The sequence below is a fragment of the Taudactylus pleione genome, unplaced genomic scaffold (assembly GCF_031769625.1).
Source record: "Taudactylus pleione unplaced genomic scaffold, aTauple2 ptg000403l, whole genome shotgun sequence".
NCBI classification, from domain to species: Eukaryota; Metazoa; Chordata; class Amphibia; order Anura; family Myobatrachidae; genus Taudactylus; species Taudactylus pleione.
The window spans coordinates 2,763,987-2,775,970 of record NW_028284805.1 but is presented as its reverse complement, the minus strand read 5'-3'; the positions used below and the strand labels follow the sequence as shown (position 1 = coordinate 2,775,970).

The following is an 11,984-nucleotide window of genomic DNA, read 5'->3' as shown; positions in this document are numbered from 1 at the left end:
TGAATGGATTTAAAACAAGGAGATGGTAGACTAGCTTGCTCTGTCCACTCCACGCATTAATTAAAGTATATCTTAGTCTCTGTTCCCCCCTTCGGGGAGGGTTTCCGTTCTCCTTTAATATTTGTTTATAGCCATCCCAATTCAAAATAGTACGGTCTGGTTTCTCCTCTGAACCAGTTCCTTAGACTAAGAGTTCTTCTTCTCCACCCACGTGTGTACGTGAGAATTTCTACTTTTACGCTGTTATCATTCTGTGAGTCATAGACTGCAGTTTCTTGGTGTAACCACAAATGTCTCCACTAACAACTCTGCTAGTTTTGTTTACACAGGGCGAAGGCCTTTACTGACGCAACTCCAGTCTAAGGACCAAGTTTTAAAGCGTACAGTCTCAGGCGACCTAAGGAAACTATTGGTACTCTGCCTGCATGAAGATATTGGAAATCGGATCAGTAAAAGTCTACATAATAACCAGGTGGCCTTGGTCGCTCACAGGTAAGGGTTTGCTCTACTTTTCTGGGTAGAGGTAGATGCTCTTGTCTCAAAGCCATTTAGAAGAGTGACAAGCACACTGTGCAACAGCACGCACCTGCCATAACTCATTAACAGCTGTTCTGGTAGACATCTGTCCATGTAAGGTACCTCCTTTCATATCAGTTAGGCTCTACACCCTACAAGCCTTCCTATATTCAATAACATCGCTCTGACCTAGTGTACATAAACTACATTTATTATTATATGTTAGTTTTTTTTTGTCTCCTGCTGGTTCTCTATCCTTCTAGATCGGATAGACCTGGTCTTCCAATCCTGTATTGTGTGGATATCTACTTAATGGGTTATATCCACATTGCCTTCTGAGGTACAGATGTGTCCATAATTTTAACTTAACCATTTTCCCTCCTTGCTAGAGGGATATGCCTTGCCTGACATACTCTAGGTGTTTATCGGTTGTTTGGGACAACCACTACCAGGGTCTATTGTCGCTTCATGAGTCAACACTACCAATCAATGTGCTGGAACTCTGCAATCTGCAACGTTCTTCTGGAAGTTACCGCCCGTCTCAAAGGTCAGCCTCTTTGAGTCCAGTCTGACAACGCCACTGCAGTCACGTACTTCTTCCACCTAGAAGGGATGCGCAGCTGTATAGCCATGCTAACGGCGAGTCGCATTTTATGGTTGGCAGAGCTCCATGTGATGGCGATCTATATGGTGTTCTGCCAAGAGTGGAAAACTGGGAGGCCGTCTTATGAGTCGTCAGGACTTTCATCCCGGAATGATGGGCCCTTCACCCGATAGTTTTCCCAAAAGCTAGTCAGAAAGTGAGGCAGATCAGACTTGCATCTCAAAGCCTCCAGGCCGAATCATCAGGTTTCTCGGTACTGCTTTAGGACTCGGGATCCAAGGGCAGAGGCAGTTGGCAGTCTGACAGTGCCTTGGAGGTAAGATCTTGTGTTTCTCTTCCTCCCTTTTTAATTATTCCGAGAGTCCTCTAGCGTTTCAAGCGAGAAATGGCCATAGTCATCCTGGTGGCTCCGAAATGGTCCAGTTGGTACTGGTTTTTAGATCTCCAGCTGCTCCTCATCGAGGATCTCTGGCTCCTACCTCTTTGCCTGAACCTCCTGCCTTTAGGTACTTCATTTACCATGCCTTACAGCGCTGCATTATTGGTGTGGCTGTTGAGGCTGCTATCTTTAGTCGAAGCGGGGTTCTAGACTCGCACGCCATTTATGTCAGCTCATTATCATTGCATCTGGTAATTTTATTTGAACTAGTGTGCAGAGCGGGGGTTTGTCTAACACTGCTTCCGTTTGTCCCGTCTCCTTCTCCTCCTCTTCGGGGCATGGACGCTGGGTTATGCCTTGGTTCTCTCAGGGTTCAGGTCTCGGCATTGTCATTATTTTTCAGCACCTTCATCCCTCAGATTCAAACTTTTCTTCAGGGAAGTTTTCCGAATGCAGTCTCTGTTTGTCCTGCCTACATCTCCATTGGCTCTGATGTTCCTCCAGTCTTCTCTGTGTGAACCTTTCTATAATGTGGAACTGAAACTGGTTTCAGCCAGGCGAGTTCGGAGTCCTCTCTTGTCGGCCTCCGTCTTTCATTTTTTCTTGATGTCTGTGCAGAGCCTTGGCATCCTTCCGATCTACGGTTATTTAATTCTTCCACATCACCCAGCGTATTGTGTTCCGGTGTGGTCAGATGGCTCTCTGTCATCACCTTGGATGTGGTACGGGTTCTTCCATTTTTTTGTGGCCCATACAGCAGGATTGTGGAAGTCAGTTTCCTTGTTGTCCTTTTGGATGCTGCTAATGCGGTTGGCGTTAGGTGGGCCAGATGGCTGACCTAACACTAACCGCCAGAAGGTTGGCCATCCAACTGGGAATATGTTGTTAGGTGCCTGGCCTCTGCCGTTTTTTCTCTTTCTTCCCATTCCACTCATGTGGTGGGTGCTTCTTGGGCTGCCTGTCGTGAAGCCTCAGCAGCGCTCAGTTTTGCTGTGTGGCCACATGGTCCACATTTTTGTTTGTTTTATACCTTTGCGGCCTCAGAAGCTTAGTTTTGGTCACAGGGTTTTGCAGTTTCCTCAGGACTCTTCCACCCGGGGGGAAAACTTTGGGACGTCCTCAGTGTCTTGATCTCCAGTGTCCCCTGGTGGATGAAGGAGAAAATAGGGTTTTGGTACTTACCAGTAAATCCCTTTCCCCGATTCCACAGGGGACACAGGACACCCTCCCAGCACTGCTTTATCTGCCATTGTGTTCTGATTTTACATTCATTGTACGCCCTATGTTGTTCTGTGTGTTTTCTATTCTGTTTTTGCCGTCCTTGTGGTTTGATTCCTTCTCCTCAGTTTATGTCTTCTGATTCTGTTTCTGTCTCCTCAGGCTCCATTTCTCTAACTGGGCTTCTGTGGGATAGAGGGGGAGGAGTCACTCATACTAATAGATTTAAAGTGCCAGCTCCACTCATCCCGTGTCTTGATCTCCAGTGTCCCCTCTGCAATCGGAGAAAGGGATTTTACTGGTAAGTACCAAAATCTTATTTTCTGTGAGTAAAGCTCCATGGTGTGAGGATCCTCAGGGATCCCCAAGACAGAGTAATATGGATACAGAACTTTGTGGACTGCAGCAATGTATCAGACAGGAGAAGAAGGGACTAGCCAACTTACTGACCCTATGGCTGGGTTTCATGTCACTGAATAGACTGAAGGCCCTGTAATTCCTTACACTGAAAACTGGACACTGAGAAAGCATAAATATGCCTCTACTTATATATACACATAAACATAAATATTACATGGACTTTGAATGATTAATTGAAGCAATTATCATTAGTATGTCTTTTGCTAAAATACTCATGTAGGCCAATAGTAGTACCTAGTTCTTCTATTAGATTAATTTCTGATATATTTAATAATATATAAAGTATTTTATTATACTGTGTTATAATAGACGGATAGAAATGTAATGCTGTGTAATATAGAGTGTGTTCTATGGGAATATTTATTTTCTGTTTAAACAATGTGGAGAGAATAAGATTGTTACAGAGACAGTATGAAGACAATTATAAGAAAATTACTTTGACATTTAAAGAAGAAATATCAAACTTGCTTTGATTACTTTGTTCAATATTTGTCTATATATATATATATATATATATTGGATAGATATGTACCAATAAAGACAATAACTGATGTGATAGTTAATAAGATATACTTTACTAAGATATATTATCATCCTGTGAATATTAAGGTTATGTTTTAATAAAAGAATACATATTATGGAATGGGAAAATATAGAAATAATGTAAGATATTTTATTAAGCTCTAGAAAGTTATTTCAAATGGCTTATTTGAAACTTATGAAGTTATAAATTAAAATGGCCACTGTCAAGGTCTCTTGGGGTAAAATGGACATAAGCCAAGTGAGGAAAGACACATGTATAGGACAAGTGAAGTAAGACACGTACTGTACATAGATCTTCAAGTGTTATGTCAAGGTTACTTTACCATGGATATACAGATGAGTCCTGATGACATCATCTGATAAGATAAGTATCGGCGCAAGAGTGGGCTCAGTAGGAGACTAGGGATTGAAGTTCTAGAATTACATGTTGCTGAGAAACGTAACTATAAAATGTTTTCTTTGTATTATCTTATATTTGTACTTTATTTTCTGTTCATGAATTATGTATATTGTGACAGCATATTTCCATATGAAGTAAATGTGGAATATCCAGATATCCCAGGTTTGGCAGAGCAAAGGCATTAGGAATGTGAAATGTCCAGTTCAGATCAGAGTCTGGAAAGGGAGCTGATTACAGACACCTGTGTGAGGCTGGTTTAAGAACTGCAGAGACACTGGGGAAACTGATCCTGACGGTGAGATAGCTGTCCAGGTTATAGGCGGGGGGGTGACTAGTGTTAGGGATCCTGGACCTGCGAGTCCACTGAAGAAAATATTGCTGCTTGGAAGACTTTATGTATTATCTTGCCTGTGAAACTGCCATATCCTGTATACCTGCCTGTGGTGAGCAATAAAGCTACTGATGGATTATACTTGGTCTATGTGATTCTTGTCACATTTGGCGCCCTAACAGGGACTTGCTGGAAATTACTACACAGCAAGCGCCCAAATACAGAGACCGGATCCACCCACAGTGGCAGTGAGATGCATTGCAGGATGCTACCCACTGCACAGTGGCTTGGTGAGTCTGAGTCGCTTTACTAGCAGCTGGGTGGGTGAGTGTGGCAGGCTAGCCATAAACCTGCAGTTGTTCGCAGTGATAATTTGTCTATGTATATGCAAATTGTGCACAATATAAAACTGGTTGAATACCCAGGGAATGTAGTTCAGTTTTAAAGCCAGCTGTTATAGATTGCTGGGAATCTGGCTTGCAATAGAGAATTTATAAAGCCTGCTAAATTTGTCCATAAAGGGATTGATGAAAGTGTTTGCTGAATTGGCTTTAGGGCATCAGGCTTTGGCTGCTGGGCAACAAACTGAAGTTCAGCTATTACATGCAGAGTTAACTGAAGTGAGGAAAGGTGGGCAGGAGCGAGAGGTGTTAAAGAAGCTGATGACATTGAAGCTTTTCTGTGCACATTTGAGCATACTGCTGCATGTTTAAAATGGCCTGAGGAGGAGTGGGCTGCCAGACTTGCTCCATGTCTCACAGGGGAACCTTAGAGAGCATATGTTGATTTAAACATGACTGAGGAAACTCCTATCCGCACTTGAAAAAGGCCATATTAGGCAGAGGTGGAGTGAGGACCTAGCAAAGCTCAGGAGTTTCAGGAATGGTGGCTAAACCTGTCTGAAGCTCCAAGGGTCCAGCTGGCCAAATTAGCCAAGTGGAGTAAGGCGTGGTTGCAGCTGGATAAGAACTCTGCTCAGCGTATAGTAGAGATTGTGGCTTTGGACCATGCTCTGTGGGTACTAGATCGTGGGGTGCAACAGTGGGCTCTACAGGCTGATCCTCAAACATTTGAGGAGATAGCAGTGGTGATTGAATGGTACCTGACTCTTGGAAAGTTAAACAAAGCCAAACAGGGATTCCAGTCAATTCCCAAGCCTAGAACCCAGGTCCCAGTAGTTAAAGCCAACAACCCACCTCCAGTTGTGTGCTTTGACTGCGGCGAGCCCGGTCATTTGTGCCGGCATTACCCAAAGCAGGGCGAGCTGATGGACTGTAGTGCTAGAAAAACAACTCAACCAGTGGTCAGCATGGCTGCTGGAAGCACTTAACCGGTGCAAACCACCTTGTTTCATTTGATGGTGCAAGTGGAAGGCCGGGAGGTCTGGGCCTTAGTGGACAAAGGCAGCTAATTAACCATCATCTCTGCCAACCTGGTTCCACCTGGGGCAGATCAGGTGCTACCCCCGCTAAAGTTTATATGTGTACATGGGGATGTAGAAGAATGCCCCCGAGTGCACCTCCCAATAGTGATCAAAGGGTGCCCCCGAGTGCACCTCCCTGAAGGTGATAACCACAGTAGCCACTAGGTCACCCTACCCATTGATCCTAGGTCGGGACTTTCCCGTTGTTACAAGAGGTGGTTACGTGGCATGATTACAGCAGAAGGTTCACATCAGAGGTGTCCCAGGAGCCAAGCTCTGCTGTTTCCCAAAGTTTGGTGGCCGTAACGCCCTCCTTGGCCAGTGAATAACCAAAGGGGAGTGAGACCGAGACACAGTGGTTTCCCATTGGCAAGGAAGTGTCCTTGCAGGACTTTGGCCAGGATCAACAGAATGATGGGAACTGGATAAATGTATTTGAAAGTGTTGTAGAGCTAAATGGTAGAGTAATCATGGCTTTACCAGCAGAAGGTGTACTATACTTTGCATTGAAAAATAATTTGTTATATTGTGTAACATATTTGCAGGGTGAGAGTGTAGGCAAATTGTTGGTTCCCCGGAAACACGAGCAGTTGGTGTTAAGGGCAGCTCATACACACCTGTGGGGTGGCCATTTGGGGGAGAAGAAAACTCTCCAGTGTATTCAGTTAAGAATCTTCTGGCCCAGCATTCATGCAGCAGTAAAAAAGTATTGTCAGGAATGTCCAGTCTGTCAGAAGACAGCACCCTTGCCAGGGTTTCAGGCACCCTTGGTTCCCCTCCATGTCATTTCTGTACCTTTTGAGAGAATTGGTATGGATCTGATAGGGCTGGTGGAAAAATCTGCTTGTGGGCATCAATACATATTAGTGGTGGTAGATTATTCCACAAGGTACCCGGAGGTCATACCGCTACGTAACATGAAATCTAGCACTATTGCCCGGGAATTATTGATGCTATATACCCGCTTGGGAATACCAAAGGAGGTCTTAATGGACAAAGGTACCCCATTTGTCTCTAAACGAATGAAAGATATGTGCCCACTGTTAAAGGTGTATAGGATTACTAACTCAGATTACCACCCGCAAACAGATGGGCTTGTTGAACGCTTTAACCAGATCCTTAAACAAATTATAAAAAGGGTGGTGTCTGAGGAAAAGCGAGATTGAGATTTACTCCTACTTTATTTAATGTTTGCAGTGCGAGAGGTACGTCAATCATCTATGGAATTTAGTCCCTTTGAACGCCTCTATGGGAGGCAACCTAGAGGTATTTTAGATCTATTGAAAGAAGGGTGGGAACAACAGTCATGTCGAGAGCCTAACATTGTTCAGTTTGTGTCCCAATTGTATGTCCGTTTAAGGCAAATTGCGCCACTCGTGTACGAGCACATGTATAGGGCACAACAGCGGCACAAACGTTTATGACGTGACTGCAGTTAATCGGTCTTTTAAACCGGGAGACAAGGTGCTGGTTCTGGTACCCAGGGCCATAACTAGGGTGGAGCGACCTGTGCCATGGCAGAGGGCACCGCAGGGCAGGGGGTGCTCTTTGGGCCTGTCAATTTTCCTGTTTATTATAATTTTCACTTATAGCTTTCTATTATTTATCCCCAGCATCTCCTGACCTCCCCTATCTCCTCCCTGGCCCTTCCCTGAGGCCATGGCTCTTTTTCAGGTGCACTGTCTTATGTTCCTATTTAAAAAATGATGGGGGGGGTTCCAATGCTCTCTCTGACAAAGGGCAACAAAAAGACTAGGTACGGCTCTGCTGGTACCCACCACTGAAAGCAAAATGTATGCCCAGTGGCGAGGCCCTTATGAATTTATAGAGGCAGTGGGTCCTGTTAATTATAAGGTCCGACAATAGGGTAGAAGGAAAGAGGTGCAAATCTACAATGTAAATCTGTTAAAACCCTGGAAAGAGAGCGCTGGTCAGCCCTCTTTGGTTGCCAAGGAAACCCCGGAATGTCAGGTACCCACTGAAGTTACCCTTAATCCCTGCAAACAGGAGGAGGTGAGTTTAGTAGCACGGCACCAAGATGTGTTCTCTGCCATTCCTGGAAAAACCTAAATTATCCAGCATGATATAGTTACTCCTCCTGGGGTGGTAATAAAACAGAGGCCATACCGTATACCCGAAGCAAAGCGAGCAACGGTTATACAGGAAGTACAGGAGATGCTGTGCCTAGGGGTCATAGAGGAATCAAATAGCAAATGGATCAATCCCATAGTTTTAGTGCCTAAGCTGTCAGGTGCTTTAAGATTCTGCAATGATTTTCGCAAATTAAACAAAGTGTCACAGCTTGTTTCCTATCCGATGCCCCGGGTGGAAGAGCTGGTGGAGAATTTAGCAAACAGCCAGTATTTTACCACCCTAGATTTGACAAAAGGGTATTGGCAGATTCCTTTAACTGAGGCTGCTAAGGCCAAAACAGCCTTCTCTACCACAGAAGGCTTGTTTCAGTATACAATGCTGCCATTTGGTTTGCATGGGGCTCCGGCAACCTTCCAGAGGGCTATGGACAGGTTGCTGCGGCCTCAAAAGGAATATGCAGCTGCATATCTAGATGACTTAGTCCTCTTTAGCCATACCTGCCGACTTTCTGGCTGCTCCTTCCGGGAGGGAGCAGCCAGATCGGCAGGACGGGGGGGGGGGCGTGGCCAGGACAAGCGGAGTGTCCGGGCAAGTGACAGGCACTTGTAGGCGTGGTGGGGGCGGGGCCACGCAGTTGTGTCATTTTGGCCCCGCCCCCGCTACACAATGCTGATAAAATTGGCATTGTGAAGCAGGGGGCGGGGCCAAAATGATGCAAATTGCATCACCGCCCCCCCTCCCACTGCAGGAGCTGTAGGTGTTATTGCGGGGGGGATAGGAGGGGTGGGCAAAAGTCGGGAGAATTGCCTGCCTACCCAGGAGGTCTGGAGCGACACCCGATTTTCGGGAGGCTCCCGACCAAATCGGGAGGGTAGGCCAGTATGTCTTTAGCCCTGACTGGGAGTCAAGAGTAGAAGCAGTGTTGCATTCTTTATGGGCACATTTACTGCTAATCCTGAGAAGTGTGCCATTGGAATGGTGGAGGCAAAATATTTGGTATATATTGTAGGCAAGGGGCTGGTAAATCCTCAGCCCAGTAAGGTGGAGACTGTCCTCACATGGCCTAAACCCAAATGTAAATCCCAGCTCAGAACATTCCTTGGCCTAGTGGGTTACTACAGCAGATTCATTCTTGATTTTGCCATTAGGGCAGCACCATTAACTGAGTGTCTTAAAAAACAGTCCCCAGACAAGATAGTATAGTCTTGAGCAGCAGAAGCTGCATGGCAGGATTTAAGGCGCGCCTTGTGTGCAGAAACTGTTTTGCAGGCTCCTAATTTTAAAAATCAGTTTATATTGCAGACAGGTGCCTCAGGTATGGGATTGGGGGCAGTCCTTTCCTAAGTGGTAGAAGGGGAAGAGAAACCCATCCTTTACCTTGTCACTTTTCACTCTGTCTCCTAACACTGCTTAGTAAATAGACTCCTGTAAGGCCTTGTGTGTGAAACACACGTGGGAGAATACGATGGTTGACCGAATGTATGAAAGGGAAGGTTTAATATAAATGTTTTAATTCCTATAAAATAGAGCCCTTATCGACATTTCACAATAAGCCTATATGGAGTGCTGTAACTTGTATGGAGAGCAAGTACATGGGCTGATTACAGAATACGATGTACAATTCTCCGCAGAGATAGCACCGATTGTGCTGGGACATTGGGTGCAAGAACTACTGAGCCATGAAGAAACTGAGGCTACATTCCAGCAAATTGAAAGTAAAGGGATTGCCTTAATCCAAACCATGGTCAACGATTGCAAAATATGGTTACGTTTCCCAACAGCTGAAAACATGGCCTACCTTACTTACTACTGGGGAAGGCCTCATGTACTGTGAAAAAGAAACTGCACAAGTATGGCAATATGGATTCATCATTTTTAACCAGAGAGTGGAGAAGCACCGTATTTATTTTGTACATTTATTTTGTTTTTATAGAAGTCAAGACTTCCTATTTTCCTTCTTTTTTTCATGTTGTACTATTGAGAAAGATGAGGTCTCATATGTGGATTTTGGGCTGCTGAGTTCTTCTCTACCTACTACATCAGGCACTATGGAGGCAATGGAGCAACGCGTTTCCTGCACATGTATTATTACGCTGCCCGATGATATCAGTTCTTCTCTACCTACTACATCAGACACTATGGGAGCCATGGAGAAACACGTTCCTGCACATGTATTATTACGCTGCCCAATGATATCAGTTCTTCTCTACCTACTACATCAGACACTATGGGAGCCATGGAGAAACGCGTTCCTGCACATGTATTATTATGCTGCCGGATGATATCAGTTCTTCTCTACCTACTACATCAGACACTATGGGAGCCATGGAGAAACACGTTCCTGCACATGTATTATTACGCTTCCCGATGATATCAGTTCTTCTCTACCTACTACATCAGACACTATGGGAGCCATGGAGAAACGCGTTCCTGCACATGTATTATTATGCTGCCGGATGATATCAGTTCTTCTCTACCTACTACATCAGACACTATGGGAGCCATGGAGAAACACGTTCCTGCACATGTATTATTACGCTGCCCAATGATATCAGTTCTTCTCTACCTACTACATCAGACACTATGGGAGCCATGGAGAAACGCGTTCCTGCACATGTATTATTACGCTGCCCGATGATATCAGTTCTTCTCTACCTACTACATCAGACACTATGGGAGCCATGGAGAAACACGTTCCTGCACATGTATTATTACACTGCCCGATGATATAAGCTCTTCTCTACCTACTACATCAGACACTATGGGAGCCATGGAGAAACGCGTTCCTGCACATGTATTATTATGCTGCCGGATGATATCAGTTCTTCTCTACCTACTACATCAGACACTATGGGAGCCATGGAGAAACACGTTCCTGCACATGTATTATTACGCTTCCCGATGATATCAGTTCTTCTCTACCTACTACATCAGACACTATAGGAGCCATGGAGAAACACGTTCCTGCACATGTATTATTACGCTGCCCAATGATATCAGTTCTTCTCTACCTACTACATCAGACACTATGGGAGCCATGGAGAAACACGTTCTTGCACATGTATTATTACACTGCCCGATGATATCAGTTCTTCTCTACCTACTACATCAGACACTATGGGAGCCATGGAGAAACACGTTCCTGCACATGTATTATTACACTGCCCGATGATATAAGCTCTTCTCTACCTACTACATCAGACACTATGGGAGCCATGGAGAAACGCGTTCCTGCACATGTATTATTATGCTGCCGGATGATATCAGTTCTTCTCTACCTACTACATCAGACACTATGGGAGCCATGGAGAAACACGTTCCTGCACATGTATTATTACGCTTCCCGATGATATCAGTTCTTCTCTACCTACTACATCAGACACTATAGGAGCCATGGAGAAACACGTTCCTGCACATGTATTATTACGCTGCCCAATGATATCAGTTCTTCTCTACCTACTACATCAGACACTATGGGAGCCATGGAGAAACGCGTTCCTGCACATGTATTATTACGCTGCCCGATGATATCAGTTCTTCTCTACCTACTACATCAGACACTATGGGAGCCATGGAGAAACACGTTCCTGCACATGTATTATTATGCTGCCCGAAGATATCAGTTCTTCTCTATCTACTACATCAGACACTATGGGAGCCATGGAGAAACACGTTCCTGCACATGTATTATTACGCTGCCCGATGATATCAGTTCTTCTCTACCTACTACATCAGACACTATGGGAGCCATGGAGAAACACGTTCCTGCACATGTATTATTACGCTGCCCAATGATATCAGTTCTTCTCTACCTACTACATCAGACACTATGGGAGCCATGGAGAAACACGTTCCTGCACATGTATTATTACGCTTCCCGATGATATCAGTTCTTCTCTACCTACTACATCAGACACTATAGGAGCCATGGAGAAACACGTTCCTGCACATGTATTATTACGCTGCCCAATGATATCAGTTCTTCTCTACCTACTACATCAGACACTATGGGAGCCATGGAGAAACGCGTTCCTGCACATGTATTATTACGCTGCC

General features: G+C 44.8%; 1 protein-coding gene across 1 annotated transcript in view; it reads right to left on the bottom strand.

Moving 5' to 3' along the window:
• Positions 1-1,002: 1,002 nt before the first annotated feature.
• LOC148506455 (gastrula zinc finger protein XlCGF66.1-like) overlaps positions 1,003-11,984 on the bottom strand; it is a 54,318-nt gene continuing 43,336 nt past the window's right edge. The window contains exon 6 of the mRNA XM_088446715.1: positions 1,003-1,119. Coding sequence (XP_088302841.1) covers positions 1,003-1,119 — 117 coding nt within the window. The remainder of the gene's footprint in view (positions 1,120-11,984) is intronic.